Source organism: Leucoraja erinacea, chromosome 26, assembly GCF_028641065.1.
Source record: "Leucoraja erinacea ecotype New England chromosome 26, Leri_hhj_1, whole genome shotgun sequence".
NCBI classification, from domain to species: Eukaryota; Metazoa; Chordata; class Chondrichthyes; order Rajiformes; family Rajidae; genus Leucoraja; species Leucoraja erinaceus.
The window spans coordinates 13356159-13382899 of NC_073402.1; the positions used below are offsets into that span (position 1 = coordinate 13356159).

Consider the following 26741-nt stretch of genomic DNA (forward strand, 5'->3'; position numbering starts at 1 on the left):
TTCAAGTAACGTGTAAAAGTTTCCCACGTTAAAATTAATCTTCTGTTGAATGCACAAAAGTGATAAATTAATATCTATCGGCTGAGCTCCAGTTTTCCGTTTTGTTAAAGGTAAGTTTCAAAATGAACTTCAGAATTGGAGCTCAACACACATTTGGTGCTCGGTAACATAATCAACAGATGAAAAACATCCGCCAACTCTGTCGTGAATTTTAATAGACTGTGATTTTGCTATAACTGATAAGAGTTAAATTTCACGTAGAATTTATGTTCAAATCCAGTTGTAGTTTTTCAAAATACTTATACTCCCCAAGTAGAACTTGAATTGAAAGGCTTTGTCTGTGGATTATCTTCAGAATCAACATTGATGCCCAATCATTATTCATCTTTAAAATGATGAGAGGGATAGACAGAGTTGCTGTGGACAAGCTTTTCCCTTTGAGAATAGGGAAGATTCAAACAAGAGGACATGACTTCAGAATTAAGGGACAGAAGTTTAGGGGTAATATGAGGGGGAACTTCTTTACTCAGAGAGTGGTAGCGGTGTGGAATGAGCTTCCAGTGGAAGTGGTGGAGGCAGGTTCATTGGTATAATTTAAAAATAAATTGGATAGGCATATGGATGAGAAGGGAATTGAGGGTTATGGTATGAGTGCAGGCAGGTGGGACTAAGGGGAAAAAAAAGTTGTTCGGCACGGACTTGTAGGGCCGAGATGGCCTGTTTCCGTGCTGTAATTGTTATATGGTTATATGGTTATCACTGTTAGCAAATATATTGGTGCTGCATATTTCATAGCATGAGCTGAAGCAGAGACCATGAGTTTGCTGGTTTCCTGTTGTCTCGTTTCTGGGACTGGTGAGATAGAGATGGAGGATGGCAGGGGTGTGAGGGGTGGATTGGGGGGATGAATGAAGGTGTACTTATAATGAAGGCGTTCGTAAGATGGTGAAAATCAATATTAAGAATACTTAGTGTGTACTGCTTTGCATACAGTATGTCATAATGTGTAAATCAGTTCCAAATAGGACATGTAATTGCAGCAATTCCACGCTGATATCTTAAAGTTCTAATTAGTTCCTATAGCAAGGTCCTTTTGTCCGTTCTTCTCTTGCGGTTGTACTTTATCGTTCAGATGAATGGGAACCACTGTTTCAACTCGTGTTCTAACCAGCTGAGCCTCATCAAGCACCTTTTCCAAGTTAACCACCAGTAACCTCTGGACATTTGCTCTCTGCTGATGTAGTCCACATAAGAGAATAATGGAGAAATCCAGTATAATTGAGCCTGGGTAATCATTATTTCCTCACAAACTGTGGACAGAGCAGCATGATTTAAGATTCATCACTGGGGTGCCTACTTCCTAAGTACATTTCCCAGAAGAGTCTCATGAATGATATGGATGAACACAATCATTACATTTAAAAAATATTTAACATGACTGTATTTTTCAGGTTTCTATCAAAAGGTGGAGCACCATCTTCTTCTTGAACTTTATAAAGTCCGAGGTCCTGCTGAAATATTCGTACAGAAATTTAAGAGTGACAACCTGGCATTGGACGGATACGTAAGTATTGATGAGCCCTTTCATTCTTTAAAATGCTGCAAGAGACATTTTGGACAGAAAAATATGGAAGTGTCATTCACACTGCAAAGTACAGTCCTAGATCACTGACAGTTTGTCAGCATGTGTAACTCTGCTGGTCTATAGAATGCGAAAGCATTGAAAAGTGGCATACTCCAATTCACAATGCAGACTTGTAGCTCAAATGCATATTGATAGCACAGTGTAAAGTTTTTCTGAACCAGCCTAAAGAAAATCAGATTAGCAATTACAAAAGGATTTAATATCAAATATGAATGATATTACATATTTAATATTAAGCATAAACACATGGAGATGAATTTATACGCCCCAGGGTGCAGCATCTGTTGGCGATGTAGTTTCCTATTTCCAAAACTTTCCTCTGTGTCCTTTTCGACACTCTTTTTTATAATTTTCAAGTCAAATTTACATTAGAATTTAGTCTCAGCATCAATACCAGTAGGTTATGACACTCCATGCCAAGTATCGTTTAATGTATAGAGATGTCTTCTAACAGCTGAAGGGGTACTGAGGTAAGGAAAGGGGAAAGTAACTAATGGGATTGCTTCTCTGGGAGCTGGCAAAGACTCTGATGATTCAGATTATATAAGATAAAAATTTGATCTTCTCGAATAGATCTTCAAATGATATTTTCCTAAAACCATTTTGCTTGGGATGAAAAATTATTGTTACTTTCTTATTTTGAAAATATTTTCCGTTTTCTCACAATATTCTTTGCCTAAGTGGAAAAAACGGTCCATTTGCCAGCCTTTGCCAATAATCTCGTATTGTCATTATAATGGAATGCCCAAAATAGCAGCCCAAATTATAGTATAAATCCAACAACAGTCAATGTTTGGATCGTCAATGCCTCTGTGCAAAAGTTAACATCTAATTTCTTCCCCTGCAGTTTATTTCATCTCCAAAAAATCTTGTAAATACAAATGCCAAACCACAATCAATATTCTGATCTTGAATTACATTAAAAAAATCTTGCCAGTTTTCCAAATTACATTGTTGCCTTTTTATTTGTTTGTCAAATATAAAATTTGATTTGCCAAAATTCAATTGGGAAGTGTTTTACAATAGTTTTTCATCCCACAGCAACAAAATAATACCCCCTCGTCCACTAAGAGTCCATTAACAAGCTTCACAGGTTGCAACTATTTATCCCTCTTGGGCTCACACCTATCTCTAGCCAACAATCTGCCCATTAGGGGAACCTCCTCGCCTGAGGTAATCTGTCGTCAGCCCTGATATGTCCTGCGTTTTTTCTCTTCCAGTTTTTTTTTCCCCACTCTTCCTTCCACAAGGGTCCCGGTCCAAAATGTTGCATATCCATTTACTCCAGAGATGCTGCCTGGCCTGTTGTGTTACCCCAGCAATTGTTGTCTATCTGTAGCAAAAGAATATTGTTTTAAGTATATGATAACAGCTGCAGGTTTGATCACAGACCTGAAATATACTTATTCTAAAAATAACTGTTTCATTCAACATCTTGTCAATCCCTTGTGAATAACCTACTGTTAAAAACAGAAAATAACTTTAAAAATCTATTCCCGTTTAAGGATTTGTTTTATTGCTGTAAAGTAATTCCATAGATATATATATATTTTATAATATTCAAAAATTGCATATTTATATTATTGCACCTAAGTAAGGCATAAGTTTAAGATCCTCCTTGAAAACTATGAAGCAAGAGTAGCTACAGCTCAATGATTAAAACTTGGGCAGGTACTGAGTTATTCAGCAAGACCAGGTGCTAAGAAATCGAATGCCTTCTATGATAACAAAAGCTTTTCATGGTACCTCAGTACACGTGACAATAAACTAAACTGAACTGGACAGTGCTTTACCGAGATGGAGCCATTACAGAACACGTGAAGTAAATTGGATAAGTTATAGGTCCATTGTCACAAGACAGAGTGGGGGAATCACGTGAGGAATGGAATGGAAACAGACAAAAAAAATCCCTGAGAGATCCAAGTGGATGGATTACACAATAAAGATTCAGAACAAGAGACAACGTGCACGGGATATTCCAAACTTGAAATTCCGCAATAATTTATGCTTATTTGTCTTGATGACACAGCAAAATGTTCCCTCTATGAAAATAGGAACAAGTTCATGGAGAATGTGATCCATCAGTACAATGTAACATAAAGATTGGGTAATGATTTTGGAGGTGGCATTTAAGCCTAAAATTGTGATTTTCCTTCTTCATTTTTTATTATTGATAAACCGCTGCATTGGAAAGCAGAATACTTTTATATTTAATAAGCAATGTTGCTGACCCAAGGGCCACGGATCATTTCCAAGACTTTCTCCATCACCTGACACTGATATTTTAGTTGTATTTCCTAAAATACAATATCATCGGTCAGTGTATTGAATACAGGAGTTGGGATATCATGTTACAGCTGTACAAGATGTTGGTAAGGCATAATCTTGGGGTACTGTGTATGGTTCTGGTCACCCTACTGTAGCAAGTATGTCATAATACTGGAAAGGGTGCAAAAAAGGAGTTTCACGTATGTTACCAGATCTGGAAGGTTAATAAATTATAAGGAGAGGCGGAATAGACTGGATCTAATTTCACTGGAGCATGGGTGGCTGAGGGGCTGGCCTCATAGAGGTTTATAAAATTGTGATGAACATAGGTAAGGTGAATAGCCCCAGGTTTTTCTCTAAACGTAGAGGGAACAGTTTTAAGGTGAGAGGAAGAAAGTTTAAAAGGGGCTTGAGTGGAAACGTTTTCACAGAGGGTGGTGTGCATATGGAATGAGCTTGTAGAGGATATGGTAGAGGTGGAAGTTGTAAGTCCAGGTACAATTAACCATATAACCATATAACCATATAACAATTACAGCACGGAAACAGGCCATCTCGGCCCTACAAGTCCATGCCGATCAAATTTTTTTCCCCTTAGTCCCACCTGCCTGCACTCGTACCATAACCCTCCATTCCCTTCTCATCCATATGCCTATCCAATTTATTTTTAAATGATACCAATGAACCTGCCTCCACCACTTCCACTGGGAGCTCATTCCACACCGCCACCACTCTCTGCGTAAAGAAGTTCCCCCTCATATTACCCCTAAACTTCTGTCCCTTAATTCTGAAGTCATGTCCTCTTGTTTGAATCTTCCCTATTCTCAAAGGGAAAAGCTTGTCCACATCAACTCTGTCTATCCCTCTCATCATTTTAAAGACCTCTATCAGGTCCCCCCTTAACCTTCTGCGCTCCAGAGAATAAAGACCTAACTTATTCAACCTATCTCTGTAACTTAGTTGTTGAAACCCAGGCAACATTCTAGTAAATCTCCTCTGTACTCTCTCTATTTTGTTGACATCCTTCCTATAATTTGGCGACCAAAATTGTACCCCATACTCCAGATTTGGTCTCACCAATGCCTTGTACAATTTTAACATTACATCCCAGCTTCTATACTCAATGCTCTGATTTATAAAGGCTAGCATACCAAAAGCTTTCTTTACCACCCTATCTATATGAGATTCCACCTTCAAGGAACTATGCACGGTTATACCCAGATCCCTCTGTTCAACTGTATTCTTCAATTCCCTACCATTTACCATGTACGTCCTATTTTGATTTGTCCTGCCAAGGTGTAGCACCTCACATTTATCAGCATTAAACTCCATCTGCCATCTTTCAGCCCATTTTTCCAAATGGCCTAAATCACTCTGTAGACTTTGGAAATCCTCTTCATTATCCACAACACCCCCTATCTTGGTATCATCTGCATACTTACTAATCCAATTTACCACACCTTCATCCAGATCATTGATGTACATGACAAACAACAAAGGACCCAACACAGATCCCTGAGGCACCCCACTAGTCACCTGCCTCCAACCCGATAAACAGCCATCCACCATTACCCTCTGGCTTCTCCCATTCAGCCACTGTTGAATCCATCTTGCTATTCCTGCATTTATACCCAACAGTTGAACCTTCTTAACCAACCTTCCATGAGGAACCTTGTCAAAGGCCTTACTAAAGTCCATATAGACAACATCCACTGCTTTACCCTCGTCAATTTCCCTAGTAACCTCTTCAAAAAATTCAAGAAGATTAGTCAAACATGACCTTCCAGGCACAAATCCATGTTGACTGTTCCTAATCAGACCCTGTTTATCTAGATGCTTATATATATTGTCTCTAAGTATCTTTTCCATTAATTTGCCCACCACTGAAATCAAACTAACAGGTCTATAATTGCTAGGTTTACTCTTAGAACCCTTTTTAAACAATGGAACAACATGCGCAGTATGCCAATCCTCGGGGACTATTCCCGTTTCTAATGACATTTGAAATATTTCTGTCATAGCCCCGGCTATTTCTACACTAACTTCCCTCAATGTCCTAGGGAATATCCTGTCAGGACCTGGAGACTTATCCACTTTTATATTTTTCAAAAGTGTCAGTACTTCTTTTACTTTGAACCTCATAGTATCCATAGCTACTCTACTAGTTTCCCTTACCTCACATAATTCAATATCTTTCTCCTTGGTGAATACCGAAGAAAAAAAATTGTTCAATATCTCCCCCATCTCTTTTGGCTCTGCAGATAGCTGTCCACTCTGTCTCTCCAATGGACCAATTTTATCCCTCGTTATCCTTTTGCTATTAATATAGCTGTAGAAACCCTTTGGATTGACTTTCACCTTACTTGCCAAAGCAACCTCATATCTTCTTTTAGCTTTTCTAATTTCTTTCTTAAGATTCTTTTTACATTCCTTATTCTCCTCAAGCACCTCATTTACTTCATGCTGCCTATAATTATTGTAGATCTCCCTCTTTTTCCGAACAAGATGTCCAATTTCCCTTGAAAACCAGGGCTCTTTCCAATTTTTACTGTTTCCTTTCAACCCAACAGGAACATAAAGATTCTGTACTCTTAAAATTTCCCCTTTAAATGTCCTCCATTTCTCTTCTACATCTTTCCCATAAAACAAAATGTCCCAGTTCACTCCTTTTAAATCATCTCGCATCGCATCAAAGTTAGCCTTTCTCCAATCAAAAATCTCAACCCTGGGTCCAGTTCTGACCCTCTCCATAATTATATTGAAACTAATGGTATTGTGATCACTGGACCCGAAGTGCTCCCCAACGCATACCTCCGCCACCTGTCCCATCTCATTTCCTAACAGGAGGTCCAGCACTGCCCCTCCTCTAGTAGGTACCTCTATGTATTGCTGCAAAAAACTATCCTGCACACATTTTACAAACTCCAAACCATCCAGCCCATTTACAGAATGTGTTTCCCAGTCTATGTGTGGAAAGTTGAAATCTCCCACAATCACTACCTTGTGCTTACTACTAATATCTGCTATCTCCTTACATATTTGCTCTTCCAATTCTCGTTCCCCATTTGGCGGTCTATAATACACCCCTATAAGAGTTGCTACACCTTTCCCACTTCTCAATTCCACCCAAATAGCCTCCCTAGATGAGCCCTCCAATCTATCCTGCCAAAGCACTGCTGTAATATCTTCCCTGACTAGCAATGCAACACCTCCACCTCTTGCCCCTCCAATTCTATCACACCTGAAGCAGCGAAATACTGGAATATTTAGTTTCCAATCACAGCCCTCCTGCAACCACGTTTCACTGATCGCCACAACATCATACTTCCAGGTGTCTATCCAGACTCTAAGCTCATCAACCTTTCTTACAATGCTCCTAGCATTAAAATATGCACATTTAAGAAAACCCCCGTCTCTTATTCTCTGTTTATTTCCTATTTTTTCTTTCTCCTCTTGTGTCCGAGTGCTTCCCATTTCTGCTTCCTGCCTCCCATTCTGTCTACTACCTTTCGCTATTTGAGTCCCTCGCCCCAACCATTCTAGTTTAAAGTCTCCCCAGCTGCCTTTGCAAATTTACCCGCTAGGATATTGGTCCCCCTCGGGTTCAAGTGCAACCCATCCTTTCTGTACAGGTCCCACCTTCCCCAAAAGAAGTCCCAATGATCCAGGAACTTGAATCCCTGCCCTCTGCACCAGTGTTTCAGCCACGCATTTATCCTCCACCTCGCTCCATTCCTACTCTCACTGTCGCGTGGCACAGGCAGTAATCCTGATATGGTTACCTTTTTGGTCCTTTTTCTTAACTCTCCTCCCAACTCCCTAAATCCTCCCTTCAGGACCTCTTCCCTTTTTTTTCCTATGTCATTGGTACCAATATGTACCACGACCTCAGGCTCCTCTCCCTCTGATTTAAGGATATCTTGGATGCGTTGAGACACGTCCGAGACCTTGGCACCAGGGAGGCAGACCACCATCCTGGTCTCCCGACTGCGTCCACAGAATCGCCTATCGGACCCCCTAACAATAGAGTCCCCAATTTCTATTGCCCTCTTTTTTTCCCTAGCTTTTGGAGCAACAGGGCCGGTCTCTGTGCTGGAGGCCCGTCCGCTGTCACTACCCCCGGGTAGGCTGTCACCCCCATCCGTACTCAAACAGGAGTACTTATTTGCGAGGTGTACCGACATTGGAGTACTCACTCGTTCCTGCCTCTGCCCCTTGCCCTTCCTTAACGTGACCCACATGTCTCTCTCCCGTGGTTTTGGAGTGACCACCTCTCTATAACTCCCCTCTATGACCTCCTCACTCTCCCTGATCAGAGCGAGGTCATCGAGCTGCTGCTCCAGGATCCTAATACGGTCCCTTAGGAGCCCCATCTCGCTGCACCTGGTGCAGATGTGGATGTCTGGAGGGCCATCCGACACCATGACCTCCCACATCTGACATCCAGAACAGTACACTGCTCTGACTGTCATTCTCCCGCCTTACCCTGGATCTGATACCAGTATAACACAATAGAAACTGCTGGGAGAAATCAGCAGGTATCTGACTCACAACAGCTGCTCCCTCGTGACCTTTAAACTGCACCTTTATTATATAAACAAAAAGCACTGTACCTTTAGCTCACTGTACCCTTGGCTCACTGTACCTTTACTAAAGAACTGCACCTTTAACCCACTGTACCTTTACTAAAGCACTGCCCCTTTAACCAGAAAGCACAAATGCTAACCTGATGTTGCACCCAATCAGCTGCTTCCTCTAGTCTGATTCCACCAATCAGCGGCTTCCACCAGAACCCTCACTATGGAGTGTGGAACGTTACGGATTTCGGTAAGCCCTGACCCTCCTCCACTGCACCAACGGTCCTGGGCCTTTAGCCCACTGTACAATTACAGCCCACAATTATGACATTCAAAAGACTCGGACACGTACATGGATAGGAAGGTTTGCAGGGATATGAGCCGGGCACAGGCAAATAGTGCTAGTTTGGATAGGCAATATGGTTGGCATGGACATGCAAGGCCATGGGCCTGTTTCCTTGCTTTCTGTGACTCTATGACACCACAACGTCAAAACTCGTGAGACCAAAAGAGTTGGCCAGCAACGGCAGTGTAAATAATAAGCGAGAGGAAGACCTGCTCCACAGGATGAAAATTCAGGGCCATCTTTCCCAAAATCCGCCACGTGCAGCTTACTGACCGGATGACTGCTCTCACTTATTATCATTTAGGTTTCTGCAGAGGCTTCAGGCAACACGTTCGTGTACCAGGGATTTGTTCAAGGCAAAGACTTTGGACAGTTTGGTCTCCAAAGAATAGGTAATGTGTCTTTCTCATATCTCCAATTAGACAATTAATTGTATTAGTTATTTCCATTTGTATCGAGATTTTAAGTGTTCACTCTAATGTTGGATCCATTTTCAATGTTCATCATGAAAATTGCCACCACATTCCATGGTGATTCCACTGAATTCCTGGCGTAACTTCACGGAAAAATGAACAGGAGTACTATTCATTGAGTACTATTCAGATGGGACAATTACAACCATCTGTTTTGGTTCTACATTGCATTTTGGAGGTGGTTCATTGGCAAGAAATATCAGAGAGAATAATACTCTGAGAATTTCAAGACCGGATTGGGTTATCTTTTGACTACATTCTTGCCTAGAACCTCAATCACCATAATTTATCCCAAGTGGAGCATATAAATTTCGAAGTTCATTTTAAATAATTGGAAAATTATTTGCAGCAGTTGACTTCTATTCCTAGTGGCAATGCATGCTGTCAAGAATTCAAAATGAGAAAATGAACCCAATAGAATGATTGCTTGTTACACAGAAAAGCTGGAGAAACTCAGCGGGTGCAGCAGCATCTATGGAGCGAAGGAAATAGGCAACGTTTCGGGCCGAAACCCTTCTTCAGGCTTAGTCTGAAGAAGGGTTTTGGCATTGCCTATTTCCTTTGCTCCATAGATGCTGCTGCACCCGCTGAGTTTCTCCAGCTTTTTGTGTACCTACGAATGATTACTTATGCTGGAGTAACTCAGCGGGTCAGGTGGCCCGCTGAGTTACTCCAGCATTTTGTGTCTATCTTTAAACCAGCATCTGCAGTTCTTTCCTACCCAGAGTGACTGGGGTGGATAACTGAGACTGGAAAGACTGGTTTCTTCTGAAAGTGAAATGTGAATGTTGGACATCCTATCCTCTAGGGTAGTAATTCTGCTCATTTGAAGCTCCATTGGCCCAAGATGTAATCCTGAAATCTGACTGCATCACTGTCAAAACCCATAGGATTAAAGCTATTAGAATTTCCAAACTAGCAAGTCCTATCTTAGTTAACAGTAAGGCCACTTTCCAGTTAAATTATTCTGGCAAGAAAACCTGTAACTCAAAGCAGTCAGTAAGAAGTGACCTGGCGATCTCAAAGATGTTGCCACATAAATTAATTGGCAATGAAGGCATGCAGTAAGTTAAGCTGTTTTTATTTCCCACTATGTTTTGTCGAAACTATCGGTACAGGAGGTAAAACCTCAGATTCAGATTCAATTTGTGTAGTGTACAGTACAGAGACAACGAAATGCATTAAAACAATTGAATTTGTGTAAAAAGTAATCTAGGAAAAATTCCACTGAGGCATGACTCATTTGAAATGGGCAATTCTCGTAAGAAACAATGATTGGAGGTTGCAAAATCAGTGAAATACTGATTTGTAATTTCTAGTTGTAGAAATAGCCAGGATATTGGTGAACAGTGGCTTTTTTTACATCTGGAATACGTTACTTTCAAAGGAAGTAAATTGATAGCTCGCTATCATCGTTTATTTTGTAATGTTATCCAGAATGAATTGACTCATTGTCAAAAATTGTACTTTATTGATGTTATTCATTTTTAACCTGAGCAATAGTCAACCCACAAGCAACATCTAAAAACATATTGTCTGTTTAATGATTCACCACTAAATCTGGGACCTTGCTGTGTATTGCATTGCCCATAAAATGCAAACATCTAAAGTTATTACTCAAGACTCCATCCCCTACTCCCAATTCCTCCGCCTACGCCGCATCTGCTCCCAGGATGAGACATTCCATACCAGGGCATCGGAAATGTCCTCGTTCTTCAGGGAACGGGGATTCCCCTCCGCCACCATTGTTGAGGCGAGCACCAGGGTCTCATCCATACCCCGCAACACTGCTCTCTCTCCCCATCCCCGCACTCGCAACAAGGGCAGAGTCCCCCTGGTCCTCACCTTTCACCCCACCAGCCGGCAAATACAACACATAATCCTCCGCCATTTCCGCCACCTCCAACGTGACCCCACCACTCGCCACATCTTCCCATCTCCCCCTATGTCTGCCTTCCACAAAGACTGCTCCCTCCGCAACTCCCTTGTCAATTCTTCCCTTCCCTCCCGTACCACCCCCTCCCCGGGCACTTTCCGTTGCAACTGCAAGAAATGCAACACCTGTCCCTTCACCTCCCCCCTCGACTCCATTCAAGGTCCCAAGCAGTCGTTCCAGGTGCGACAAAGGTTCACCTGTATCTCCTCCAACCTCATCTACTGCATCCGCTGCTCTAGATGTCAGCTGATTTACATCGGGGAGACTAAGCAGCGGTTGGGCGATCGTTTCGCCGAACACCTCCGCTCAGTCCACAATAACCTACCAGAACTCCCGGTGACTCAGCACTTCAACTCCCCCCCCCATTCCCAATCCGACCTCTCTGTCCTGGGTCTCCTCCATTGCCAGAGTGAGCAACACCGGAAATTGGAGGAACAGCACCTCATATTCCGCCTGGGCAGCTTGCGTCCTGATGGCATGAACGTTGAATTCTCCCAATTTTGCTAGCCCTTGCTGTCTCCTCCCCTTCCTTAACCCTCGAGCTGTCTCCTCCCATCCCCCTGCCCTCGGGCTCCTCCCTTTTTCCTTCCTTCTCCCCGCCGCCCCCCACCCCCTATCAGTCTGAAGAAGGGTTTTGGCCCGAAACGTCGCCTATTTTCTTTGCTCCATAGATGCTGCTGCACCCGCTGAGTTTCTCCAGCAATTTTGTGTACCTTCGATCTTCCAGCATCTGCAGTTCCTTCTTGAACACATAAAGTTATTGCCATGTTACTTCATTCCCACCATTAGATTCAAAGGAACTCCAAGACTTATTAAGTGACAGTGAAACAGCCTGTACAATTGTTTGGACATGTTTTTGTAACCTCTTCTACTATCTGTAAAATAGTCAATGACATTGAGATAAATCCCGTTGCACTGGCCATGTATTTACTGGGAGGGAGAAAGCTTCTGATCTTAAATATTGGGATTCCCTCAGAAGATTCTACTTTGGTTGAAACAGCATCAGGAAATTTGGCTGGTTATAATGGAGGCTATGATCCAACAATTGATGGGGATTGTCCAGATGAACTAGCTGTAATATATGTATATCTGCAATGTGTTTCCATTTCATTGAGACTGGTACTTCATGAGAGTGTTTTTCTCTATATGTTTTACTGTTTGTTTTTTTGCACATGCAATTTACTTGATGTGATTTATTCAGATCTACACATGCTGGAAGCTGGCACCGACTCAATTGGGCACCATCTGAGCACCAGCAGTAGCTCAGTAGCAGTTGCCATCCTTGTGCCTTTCTTTGCCTTGATAACAGCAGGATTTATATTGTATCTTTACAAACACAGGTGAGTGTTGTAATGTCCTGTTTTGACCAAGTTATCTTGATTTGATGCACTTCTTCCGTTTTCGGGAGTTCTTCCTTCGACTTGGTCTCAATGTTATTGTAATGTGGTTCAGTCTATGTAGGAGTGGAGATGGTACAGTGTTACAATGGTGGGGCATCTTCTGAAGTCTGGGATAGGCAAAAATCACTGATATGGAAATGGACATGAGTCCTTGATTTAGGAGTATGTGTTGCTTATTAAACTGGGCACAGACCAATTTCAGCAATAGTATTCTGCAGTAGGAGAAACGTAATCCCATTGTCTACTTTTAATCATTTACTTTCACCAAATGTGTTTTAAGTTGCTATTAATGGACAGTTTATTGATTATTTGGAGATTTGATTTCCATGCCAAACACAGGAAGAATAGGAGAAACAAGAATCTGCAGGTACTGGTATACAAAAAAAGACAGAATGCTGAAGTAACTTAATGGGTCTGGTATAATCTCTGGAAAACATGGATAGGTGACGTTGTGGAGCAGAACCCTTCTTCACGCTGATCGTAATGGGTGGGGGGGGGGGGGAAGAGAAAGCTGAAAGATAGGAGGAGTAGGGCAAAGCCTTGTGAGTGATAGGTTGGGGATTACAGGTTGGGGAGGTTTACATTCAAAATTACCATAAACATATTCAATGCATTGAAACATGCCAGAAATTAACCTTGTTTGCCTATTGTCACTAATGCATTGTACAATAAGTTAGGACAATAAGTATAAACTCTATGATTCTACTTATTGTACTGAGTTATTAGTAGTTTGTATCCCACTTCAGAATTCCACTTGGCCACACACTCTTGGGCATACTGTAATAGAATGTGCTATTATAGAGGGTGTATCCAGTTGGAATGACTAATTGCAAGTACCCGAATATAGACAAAGTTGGGGAAGGAGCACTCCTACTTCCCGAAACACAGGTTGAAGGCAGGAAAGATAAAGGGACACGGGTACAAATGATCACCTCTATTAGATCTGGCCCTCTGAGAGGAAACTCAGTTATTGCAAGTTCAGGGCAAATTAATCTGAAGGTTGATCTGGATGAAAGTGGAGATGGGCAGTAGTATAAAAGAGGTTGGTATTATTACCCGTATCTCCCGTGATGGAACACGTTAAATGAAATGAATCAGATATTATTACAACTTCTTCTTTGTACTTTCCTGCTTTCTAAAATATAAGGAGAAGTATTGGTTTAGGTCAGGTCTGTATCATTGTCAGCAATATTGCACTAAATGTATTCAATCGTCTTTGTGGAAAATTTAGGAAGAACATTTAATAGTATTAAATAAAAGATGCAATATCCAGTGTGGATCACTAGACAGCAGTATTGTTACCACTAAAATCTATTACATCATTAGATTTGGGACACAGCCACCAATATAAGATATAGGAATCATACACTGTAATGACCTTTAGATGAATTAGAAAGAATACTTAAAGTGGGAGCAAACATTCTTGGCAGCTGGATTGCAATAAGTTCATAACTGAGCAAACCATCAGAATGCAATTTAATGGCACTGAACCATTTAGGAATCTTCTAATAACACAATTACTGATCTCAAATCTGCACAATTGGGCAATTTTCTGGCGCACGATGAAGGTCTCTACTTCTTGTTCTGATTAACTTGGGTCAATTCTGAAATCCAACTGTGCTCAGTCAGTTCTGCAGTAACCAATTCTACTGTTCTATTCCACTCCAAGTTTTAAAAGATAAATGCCTGTATTGAAATAATCATTCCTGCAAGAAGCCATTCTTATCCTTTTTAGTGCACCTGACCATCTGCACACATCTTAGCTACTTTGCAAAGCAGGTCAACGGCATTTCAAAATCTCTCCTAGAGCAACAGGAGGTATATGGGAAAAGTGAGAAGCATTGTCTCCTCTTATGTATCAGCCAGAAAATGCATTAAAAAAAGCAAAAGAATATAAATCGAAAATAACGAAAAGAATATTGTGAGGTTGGCTGAGTTATACCTCTACCTTGTATCCTTGCCGCCTCCTATTCCTGAAAAATCCTTTTCTCATTCCTAAGAAAGGGTTGAAGTTCCTGGCTTCCTTAATTGGTAGAGAGTAATTGCATCATAGAGCATGGAAACAAGGCCTTCTATCTAGCCAACCATCCATTTGCTTGGGGTTGGCACAGTGGCACAGCATTAGAATTGCTGCCTTAGAGCACCATAGACATTGGTTCATTCTTGACTAAGAGTGTTATCCGCATAGAGTTTTTGCGTTCTCTCCATGACCACATGGGTTTCCTCCAAGTGCTCTGCTGTCCTCCCACACTACAAAGGTTTGTGGGTTAATTGGCTTTGGTAAACGTTGTAAATTGTCCCTAGTGTGTAAGGTAGTGCTAGTGTGTGGAGATTACTGGTCGGCGCGGACTCGGTGGGCTGAAGAGCCTGTTTCCGCACTCTTTCTCTAAACTAAACTAAATTATATTCACACTAATCCTACATCAGTCCCATTTTATGACGATGGTGATGAAGAGTACACGAGTGAGATCGATCGACTGACCAAATGGTGCCAGCGCAACAACGTGGCTCTCAATGTCAGTAAGATCAAGGAACTGATCGTGGACTTTGCAAGAGGAAAGAGAGGACCCACAGACCTGTCTCTATCAATGGGACGAAGGTGTAGAGAGTTAAAAGCTTCATATTCCTGGGCATTCATATTTCTGAAGATCTTTCGTGGAGCCAGCAAAACCCATCAACGCCTTTACATCCTGAGAAGATTGTGGAGATTCAGTATGTTAAAGAGGACTTTCTTGAACTTCTACAGATGTAGAGTAGAGAGCATATTGACTGGTTGCATCATGGCCTGGTTCAGCAACTTGATTGCCCAGGAGCGAAGAAGACTGTTAAAAGTGGGGAACACTGCCCAGTTCAGGTCAGTGTGAAGAAGGGTCTCAACCCGAAACGTCACCCATTCCTTCTCTCCAGAGATGCTGCCTGTCCCACTGAGTTACTCTAGCATTTTGTGTCTACCTTCAATTTAAACCAGCATCTGCAGGTCTTTCCTACAAATACAGCCGTCCATCATGTGTTCTGACCTCCACACCATCAGAGGGATTTACAGATGTTGCTGCCTCAAAAAGGCAGCCAGCATCATCAGAGACCCACCGCACTCTGGCCATGCTCTCATTTTACTCTTGCCATCGGGAAGAAGATATAGGAACCTGAAAACGGTAATGTGACGGTTCAGGAACAGCTTCTTCCCTATAACCAGTGTATGTGTATGTACTGTATATATACATACATGAGTAGTATGCAACATTCATTTAAGGGGTTGGGCAGGCTAGATGCAGGAAAAATGTTCCCGATGTTGGGGGAGTCCAGAACCAGGGGTCACAGTTTAAGAATAAAAGGGGTAGGCCATTTTGAACTGAGACGAGGAAAAACATTTTTTGAACCAGATAGTTGAGAATCTGTGGAATTCTCTGCCACAGAAGGCAGTGGAGGCCAATTCACTGGATGGTTTCAAGAGAGAGTTAGATAGTGACATCGGTGATGGGGAAGATGCTGGAGTCAATCATAAAAGATGAAATAGCGGCACATTTGGATAGCAGTAACAGGATCGGTCCGAGACAGCATAGATTTACGAAGGGGAAATCATGCTTGACTAATCTTCTGGAATTTTTTGAGGATGTAACTAGGAAAATGGACAAGGGAGAGCCAGTGGATGTAGTGTACCTGGACTTTCAGAAAGCATTTGATAAGGTCCAACATAGGAGATTAGTGGGCAAAATTAGAGCATATGGTATTGGGGGTAGTGCTGACATGGATATAAAATTGGTTGGCAGACAGGAAACAAAGAGTAGGGATTAACAGGTCCCTTTCAGAATGGCAGGCTGTGACTAGTGAGGTACCGCAAGGCTCAGTGCTGGGACCGCAGCTATTTACAATATAAGTTAATGATTTTGATGAAGGGATTGCAAGTAACATTAGCAAATTTGCAGATGACACACAGCTAGGTGGCAGTGTGAACTGTGAGGAGGATGCTATGAGAATGCAGGGTGACTTGGACAGGTTGGTGAGTGGGCAGATGCATGGCAGATGCAGTTTAATGTGGATAAATGTGAGGTTATCCGCTTTGTTAGCAAAAACAGGAAGGCAGATTATTATCTAAATGGTGTCAAGTTGGGAAAAGGGGAATTACAATGGGATCTGGGGGTTCTTGTTCATCAGTCAATGAAAGTAAGCATGCAGGTGCTGCAGGCAGTGAAGAAAGCTAATGGCATGTTGGCCTTCACAACGAGAGGAGTTAAGTGTAGGAGCAAAGAGGTCCTGCAGTTGTACAGGGCCCTAGTGAGACAACATCTGGAGTGTTGTGTGCAGTTTTGGTCTCCAAATTTGAGGAAGGACATACTTGCTATTGCGGAGGTGCAGCATAGGTTCACAAGGTTAATTCCCGGGATGGCGGGACTGTCATAAGCTGAGAGAATGGAGCGGCTGGGCTTGTATACTCTGGAATTTCGGATGAGAGGAGACCTTATTGAAACATATATTATTAAGGATTTAAACATGCTGGAGGCAGTAAACAAGTTCCCGATGTTGGAGTAGTCCAGAACCAGGGGCCACAGTTTAAGAATAAGGGGTAAGCCATTTAGAACGGAGATGAGGAAACACATTTTCACACAGAGAGGTGTGAGTGTGAAATTCTCTGCCTCAGGAGGCCGGTTCTCTGGATACTTTCAAGAGAGAGCTAGATAAGGCTCTTAAAGATAGTGGAGTCAGGAGATATGGGGAGAAGACAGGAACGGGGTACTGATTGTGGATGGTCAGTCATGATCACATTGTATGGTGGTGCTGGCTCGATGGGCCGTATGGCTGACTCCTGCACCTATTGTCTATTGTCTATTGATTTGGGAAGAAAGCAGGAATGCAGTGCTGATTTTGGATGGTCAGCCATGATCATATTGAATGGCAGTGCGGGCTCGAAGGGCTGAATGACCAACTCCTGCACCTATTTTCTATGTTTTGTGTAACTCAATCAACTCTAGTCGTTCTGAGTGTAGGTGGGGATTATCCCACTAGTTTAATTGCAGTATATCTGCTTCATCATTTTGCAATGATTGCGTGCATATGTAGTTTCAGAAAATTAGCAAAACCAAGATTACATGAAAAAGAACTTCTGACTATGGGAAGTATTTCCACTGAATATAAAGTGCATGGATTATGGAAATTATATGTAACAAAAATAGTTAATGCCCCCTTTGAATACTGAATGGTGAGAATAAATAGGAATTGGCTGATCTGTAATAAGATGCACTTTACCTTTCCTCCTGTGTGACAAATACAGTTGGTTCCCTGTATCCAGCAGAAATGATTTGTTCTTCTTAAGTCTGCCACAGAATATCAAGTAACATTTTGAATGTTTACGTTCATACTCTTTGAAAACAGTTCCGTTAATACTTCAGTCTAAACAGAAAGAAAATGATTAGAATTGACACAACTCTAAACCTTATTGCCTTAGGGCAACCAGGATCCAACGTAACAACATATGTAACCTACTTAGGTTACACAAAAAAGCTGGAGAAACTCAGCGGGTGCAGCAGCATCTATGGAGCGAAGGAAATAGGCAACGTTTCGGGCCGAAACCCTTCTTCAGACGTTTTGGCCCGAAACGTTGCCTATTTCCTTCGCTCCATAGATGCTGCTGCACCCGCTGAGTTTCTCCAGCTTTTTTGTGTAACCTTCGATTCTCCAGCATCTGCAGTTCCTTCTTAAACACTATGTAACCTACTTAACTGAGTAAAGCTGAAGGGAGGTATAATGGCTAGACTAGACTGCAATTGTATCTTGAAGGAAGCTGCAGTTAACCTTCCACCAAGCAGACCCTAATTATCAAATACTAAAGTCCATCAGCTCCATGCCATCTCCCAACAGCACTGTCCCATTGCTTCACTCTGTTTTTATTTAGTTTAGTTTAGTTTAGTTTAGTTTAGAGATACAGCGTGGAATCAGGCCTTTCAGCCCATCGAGTCCACACCAACCAACGATCCCCACACATTAACACTATCCTACACTAGGGACAATTTATACTCTGCCAATGAACCTACAAACTTGAATGTCATTTGGAGTGTGGGAGGAAACAGAAGTTCACAGAGAAAACCCACGCAGGTCATGGGGAGAACATATATACTCTGTACAGACTAGCACCCATATCCAGGATTGAATCCGGACCTCTGGCATTGTAAAGCAGCAACTCTACCGCTGCGTTATCGTGCCGCCCTAAATTCTGCAATCGATTCTCTCTTAATTGTCTATGAATTTCCTATTGATTCGTTTGTCATTCACCTGCACTGAAGGCTAATTTACAATTAACCCAGCAGTACTTCTTTAAGCTATGGGAGGTAACCAGAGCACCTGACGGAAATCCACACGGTCACAGGGTAAATCTACGCTCTCCCCACAGGCATAACTCGAACTCAGGATCAAACCAAGGTTCCCGGAGCTCTGATCAGAAGCTGCTGTTGGGGCCAACATGCCACTTACAAATTAAAATAATTATAAGGAGGCCTAACAAGGAGAGTTGATACTTTGATACTTTGCCCATGTTACCAGGGCTTCCTGAGTGTTCCTCTCCGCCTCAGAAGGGAAGCTTGATCCTTCACTCAATACATGGTTTCTGCAGATTGGCTACAAGAGCTGATCCTTTCATAGTCATGGTCATGACATGTCCTTTCCACTGAGTTTAGTTTAGTTTAGTTTAGTGATGCAGCATGGAAACATGCCCTTCGGCCCATCAATTCCACATCGAACATCCATTACCCGTTCACATTGGTTTAAATTATCTCACTTTTTCACCCAATCCCTACACACTCAGGGCCATTTACAGTGGCCTAGTAACCTACCAACACACACGTCTTTGGGATGTGGGAGGAAACTGGACCTTAAAGCTATGCCTTTCAGTCTTAAACTAGAAAATGATCTGACTGCCTACCTGCCTCTCATAATTTGATAGACTTCTCTCGGGTCCCTCCTCAGCTTCCGACACTCCAGAGTAAACCATTTAAGCTTTGCCAACTTATAGCTAATACCCTCTAATTTAAGCAGTATCCTGTTAAACCAGTGCCTGCACGTCCTTTGTGTAATAGGCGACCAGAACTGCACACAGTCCTACCTGCTAGTTTACCATCCAGAAGAGCTGGGAAGTTGCTGGTTGGTTTTAATGGGAGTTAGAATGTTTTGGGTCTCCTACATACAGCACTCACCTTTTCCCAAATGACCAGAACTGATGTGGTTAAAACTAGGATCTACAATATTCAATGGTTAGTATAGAATGATAGTGCTATCTGAAATTAATATGAAATTACCAAACATATGTTTCCGTTGGTCTTCTTGTGAATTTCTGTTCTATGAACAGATTATGAATGAAGTGGGAAAGAGTTAGTTACCAGAGGCCAGTTCCCTGGATACTTTCAAGAGAGAGCTAGATAGGGCTCTTGAAGATAGCGGATATGGGGAGCAGGCAGGAATGGGGTACTGATTGTGGATGATCAGATATGATCACATTGAATGGTGGTGCTGGCTTGAAGGGCCGAATGGCCTACTCCTGCACCTATAGTCTATTGAATTACATTCAGCGAAAGTAACAAAGAATGGGAACTGATGTATCTGTTTAATTCAATACATAGTAAAACCCCACTAATCCCCACCATCCACAGGATTTAGGTAATGCTAGATTGACAGATATTCCCCCGTTTTCATCTGTGCATGAATTGCCTCATATTGTGTTTTGAATTGAATTTTGCCTTTAATTTGTGTACTAGTCATATCTGTACTATTTATTTCATTCCCCTTACATGTTTTTCCTCTACCTGCTAAATTTTTGTAAGGTGTCCTTGAGACTCTTGAAAGGCGCCCATAAATAAAATGTATTATTATTATTATTATTATTATTTATTATTATTATTATTATTCCAGACTATTGGATACTACACCTACTAATACCCAACACATTTTTAAGTTGCTTTTTTAAAATGTTACATATAATAAAGTTCCCACTGAATCGAGTGAGTTTAAAGGGAGCATGAGAAGTAGGGAGGGTGAGAAACTGGGTCCTGGTGAACGTGGGAAGCAGGGCCTTCATGAGATAAAAGAAGTGTGGGGAGAAACATGACCCCAGTAAATTTAAAGGGAGTTCAGGAAACAAGCCCCTGAGAGCCAAACACTAAACCATTAGGGGGTTTCTGGACAATGGATTTGTAGATTTATTAAAGTTTTACTGTATAGAGAGAAAGAGAGAGAGAGAGTGTTTACACTGAAAATGCTGTTTGTGTACTTTTGTAAGTAGCTTGGTATTTGATTGTGTTTTTCAGGAAAAGGCCAAAAGTACCATTCAACGGATTTACAGGCCATGAAAATACAAATGGTCGAGCGACTTTTGAAAACCCAATGTATGATCGTAATGTCCAGCCCTCCGACATTGTGACCAGTGAGATTGAGGTGACAGTGAGCACTGTTTGCACGGCAGTATAGCACCTACTCTTGATAAATATATCGGTAAGTAGCAGAGTTTCATGAAGTACATAGACAGAAATAAGTTCGCTTTGGCAAGAATCCCAACTTCTAACTGTAATAGCATGTGCCCTTTCTACTAATGAACTCAATTTCTTGTGAGCTGTGTGGAATTGTGTGTGGCAATTTCATCCTTTCATAAGCGTTTCATCGACACAATCTCACTGCCTCAACACTGCTTCAACTGAGAATAATAATTGTGTGCGCTTTGTATTTCTGATTATTCACACCTAAAGAGTTTCTGATTCCAGTTTTGCTATTGCAAGAAGTTACAGATGGAATTCAACTATATCTTGGTCAAACCAACTGAAAGTCAGACTTAATACAATCTTTGGAACATTAGTCAGGGGCTAAGGAGCTGCCCAACAAGGAGTGCTTTTTATGGTACATTTATTGAAAAGAAAGTTTCACGTCTGAGAACAAGGATTCAAATTTAAGTATTGGAAATAAACATAAACGCAGATAATGGTACTCTGAAATTACATACAAATTGCAGAAAATACTCAGCCGGTCAGTTAGCATCTACGGAAAGAGAAACAGACCTCCGTCAGTTTCGCCACCTCCAACGTGACCCCACTACTCGCCACATCTTCCCATCTCCCCCCATATCTGCCTTCCGCAAAGACCGCTCCCTCCATAACTCCCTTGTCAATTCTTCCCTTCCCTCTCGGTCCACCCCCTCCCCGGGCACTTTCCCTTGCAACACTTGTCCCTTTACCTCCCCCCTCGACTCCGTTCAAGGACCCAAGCAATCGTTCCAGGTGCGACAGAGGTTTACCTGCATCTCTTCCAACCTCATCTATTGCGTCCGCTGCTCTAGATGTCAGCAGATCTATATCGGTGAGACCAAGCGGAGGTTGGGCGATCGTTTCGCCGAACACCTCCGCTCGGTCCGCAATAACCAAGCTGACCTCCCGGTGGCTCAGCACTTCAACTCCCCCTCCCACTCCGCCTCCGACCTCTCTGTCCTGGGTCTCCTCCATGGCCACAGCGAGCAGCACCGGAAATTGGAGGAACAGCACCTCATGTTCCGTTTGGGGAGTCTGCACCCCGGGGGCATGAACATCGAATTCTCCCAATTTTGTTAGTCCTTGCTGTCTCCTCCCCTTCCTCAGCCCCCCTGCTGTCTCCTCCCATCCCCCAGCCTTCTGGCTACTCCTCCTTTTCCCTTTCTTGTCCCCACCCACCCCCGCCCCCGATCAGTCTGAAGAAGGGTTTCGGCCCGAAACGTTGCCTATTTCCTTCGCTCCATAGATGCTGCTGCACCCGCTGAGTTTCTCCAGCTTTTTTGTGAAACAGAACAAGTGTTTAGTTAGTTTTACGTTGGATGGAAGATGGAGCAATGTATAGGAGAGCGACAATAGATGTGATAAAATTGCCAAGCTGGCCATCCGCGAGTCACGGCGCCAGACGGTGGAGGGCTTTACCCGAGCCGGCTCCCTGCCCCTTTTCGGGGTTACGTCCGCTCCCGGGTGGGGTTAGAAAGGTAATATGCCCTGTCCACGGGCACCCTGGGAGAGTTTCAGGACCACTGGACTCCACAGGGTGTTGAATGCATCCTCAATAAGGATTGCAACACAGTTGTTTAGTAGTTTATTAAGGATATTTGTTTGTATTGTATTATGGCGGTGGGTTCTGGTTTGTTTTATTGTAGTGTAATATTATTTTTTAATAATTGAAAAAAAAATTTGATTAAAAAAAATAGATGTGATAATGTGAGATTGTTCCCACACAGGCTGTAATCATCTATCTGTGACATTGACTCTCTCTCCATTAATACAGCCTGAACTGATTGGCTGGTCTCACAGCCTTGTATTTTGCAACAGTTTACACTACTTGGCTGTAGAACCATTTTCTCACTGCCACCATTAACCCACTGAAAATTACCAACCTTCTCCTGACCAACTCCTCCCTCTTTCACAGTTATTCCCATTTTTCCTGTCCACCCATTCCCTCACGTCCTACTTATTCCCTACTTATAACTAACATGCTTTTTTCTCTCTCTCTCTCTCTCTCTTCGATCTGATTGAGGGTCATTGACCCAAAATGTTAACCTTGTTTCCCTATCTACAAACATTTCATGAACCTGTTGAATGATATCTGCATTTTCTGTTTTTATTTCACATCTAAGTAATGTTGGTGGATTAAAAGTCACAGCTTCAACATGTTCAGAGGACATTAAGCTAAATGAGTTTGCTGTGTCTCAATCCAATTTCTAATAACTGCAAGCGCAAACAGAATTGCCCATATCTCACCACTAATTACCTCAAATAGCCCATCATGTTTGCTAGGCCAGAGTAATGGTTGCTCCAAGTATTTACCATCACAAAACAATATTCCGAAGCTGCAGTTAAAACAAATTGCCCGAAGAGCTTTACATCTTCATTTGATATCAGCGCTGACTATAAAAGATGGAAAAGCATTCAGTTGTATTCCCCAGCAGTAGCATATCTAATCTTAATGAATAAGTCCCCATGCCAAAAAAACTCATGACATCCTTCACAGAAACAAAGCCTTGCCGACAGCTTTGTTAGCTGCGAGGGGGATTTTTAGTAGATTTAGAATGTCTCTAATATTTGAAGATATTCAGCAAAGTTTTAGAAAATGTTTAGAAGGTCTGGAGTTTTAGATATACAGCATGGATGCAGGCGCCTCAGTCCAACGAGTACATGCCGACCATTGATTACCCTTTCATAGTTGTTCTGTATTATGCTATTTTCTCATCCATCCCCTACACACTTGGGATAATTTTACAGAGACCAATTTTAACTCAGCGGAATGAATACTGATTTCTCAAACTTCAAGTTACCTTTGTTTTCTTTCTATCTCCATTCTCCCCCACCCGTCATACTAGCTACAAAGTCGTCTTGTTGAATATCAGTGTCTGTAACTCGCTTTCACCTCGTCCACAGCTATCAATGGCCTGTTTCCTTTATCATCATAACTCTTTTGCATTTCTTTCATTCATTTGTTCTATATCTCTCTATATCACCGTCCATATCTCTTGTTTCCCTTTCCCATGACTCTCAGTCTGAAGAAGGGTCTCGACCCGAAATGTCATTGATTCCTTTTCTCCAGAGATGCTGCCTGACCAGCTGAGTTACTCCAGCTTTTTGTGTCAAGCCTATAAATCCACTCGTCTTTGGGATGTGGGAGGTAACTGGAGCACCCAGAGGAAACCTACGCAGTCATAGGGAGAACCTGAAAACTCCACATAGACAGTACCTGAGGTCAGGATCAAACTCGGGTCTCTGGCGCTCTGCAACACTACCAACTGCACCACTGTGCCAAATTACAAAAGATATTTCAACACTGTGTTAATTCCCCCCTCGTTTCCTAATCATAGCCCTATGATCCCCATTGTAATGGATGGATCACGTCATGTACCAAGCTGACTTATCCCAGAATTGCAAGGCAATTTGCCAGAGTATTGATGGGGAACCTCAACGAGTCTGAGTTTCATCATTGGACACCATGGGAATATAGGGACATTGAAAAATGACACATTTGGCCTGAATTTAGCAATAAATCACAGATTTCATTGTTTGAAATGAAATACAGGAAAGTCTTAGTTAACTGTTGGTTAAACAGTTCAGTGCCGGTGGTTCATTTTGGCAGTCACATTTGACAGCTAATTCCAGCTCAAAGTCTTGAATAAAGAAAACCTATCAATCTGTACACCGCAAATCCCTCAGTTTTTATCTTTCCAGGTGGCCTGGTGCTGACAGCTTTCTGATGGAGGAAGTTGTGGATTTCTGCTAGCTTCAAAAGGCCAGCTTTGATGGTCTGTCCCCTTATTTTAGATTCTCCATCTATCAACTGAGAACAGTTCTTAAAGAGAATTCCATATTGCAATCTAATATGTTTTATCTGCTTCCTGTACTTGCATATAAGCTATTCCTGTAACCGCACTTACATTTTGCAAACCTCCTTCCTGCCGCACTTCTGTGGCCTACCCGCAAGTTTGGAGGTGTGCAAATAGTGATTATACCCCAGGCAGCGTAACAAGACCCCAACCACAGATCACTCTGATGTTCCTTTTTGACACCTTGCTGCATTAAAAGGCCTTGTTCCTTTTTTAATAGTGTCACCGATATTAAAATGCATTTAAATTGTGGCACAGTGGCGGAGCTGGTAGACCCTCTGCCTCTCAGCAACGGAGATCAAGGGTTGGTCCTTAGTGTTGACTAAGTGGAGTTCATGCCTTCTCCCTGGGACCACATGGGTTTCCTCCAGGTGCTCCAGTTTCCTCCCATATCCCAAAGACGTGCGGGTTTGTAGATTAACTGGCCTCTGTGAATTGTCCCAAATGTGCAGGGAGTGAATGCAAAAGTGGGTTGACATAGAACTAGTGTGAATGGGTGATTTATGGTTAGCATGGGCTGAATGGCCTGTTTCCATGCTGTACCTCTAAACTAATCTAAATAATCAAACATATTAAAATTTAAAATTACTCAAAAAGAAAACACATTTAAGTGATGAAGATTAATTAAAAACAGAATTATTTAGTCAAATTGCAATTAAAAACAACATTGAGAAGTATCAAGCCCTTCAGCTCAGCAAATTTGAGCTCTGCCCTGTAGTTAGTGTTGAATCCAGCAATGAAGTGCGAGGATGTGGCATCTGAAATCTAAATCAGTCCTGATCTGCCTGCAGTATACTTATACAAGGTGATCTTCATACTGAGGCTACCTGCCAATTCCCCATGGAATTATTGGCTGGTGGGCCGTACAAACCAGCTCTTGGTGTTGTGTTAGCTAATGCTGTCAGTATAAAAAAAAAGCTGCAACTGTGCATCTTGATTTAATAGTGACATGTATTATGTCAAGAGCGTTTCATTGTCCCCGACAGAACAATGAAATTCTTACGCATTAGCACAACAGAATATCTAAACATAGTACTCTGTAAACAATATAATAAACAAAAAATAGTTCCATATATATATATATATATATATATATATATACTGAACTTTTTTATACATAAAAACAAACAAACAATAATAGTGCAAAAAGACAAAACCAATGCCCCAAGGCTATGTAGTTCAGAACTTATTTGGAGGTTGTTGTGTTAAATAGCCTGATGGCTGTTTGGAAGAAGCTGTTCCTGAACCTGGATGTTACAGTTTTCAGAATCCTCTGTGTTCTTCCCAATGGCAGGAGTGCATTAAGTGTGTGGCCAGGGTGATATGGGTCTCTGATGATACTGGCTGTCGTTTCGAGGCAGCGACTCCTGTTAATCCCTTTGATGGGAGGAGGTCAGAACTCATGATGGACTGGTTCAAAATGTAACATTGCTACCATATAATTACACCACATTTGTTCAGACTACTTAAACCATAATTACATGTTCACTGCCAGCAGTGTGATGGAAAAAACATTTGTTCCTTCAGATGTCTGCACTTGGGACATTTAGCTCGACCTGATTCAGAATGAGATTCCTTCCACTGTACCTCACTATTATCATTTTCAATTGTAATGGATAATCCTGACCTCTCAATGAAAACTTATGTTCGGCAATCATAGCAATCCTGGAGCCAGAATTAGCTTTATGCAAAATTCTATATCCTTTGTCACTGCCTGAGACATGAGTTTAATTTGCATGCGTTG

General features: G+C 42.0%; 1 protein-coding gene across 1 annotated transcript in view; it reads left to right on the forward strand.

The window, feature by feature from the left end:
- csmd2 (CUB and Sushi multiple domains 2) overlaps nucleotides 1-26741 on the forward strand; it is a 577487-nt gene that overhangs the window by 539736 nt on the left and 11010 nt on the right. Inside the window, 4 exon segments of the mRNA XM_055656152.1 lie at nucleotides 1452-1564; nucleotides 9141-9228; nucleotides 12447-12585; nucleotides 20934-21117. Of these exon segments, the coding sequence (XP_055512127.1) occupies nucleotides 1452-1564; nucleotides 9141-9228; nucleotides 12447-12585; nucleotides 20934-21093 (500 nt within the window). The 3' untranslated portion in view covers nucleotides 21094-21117.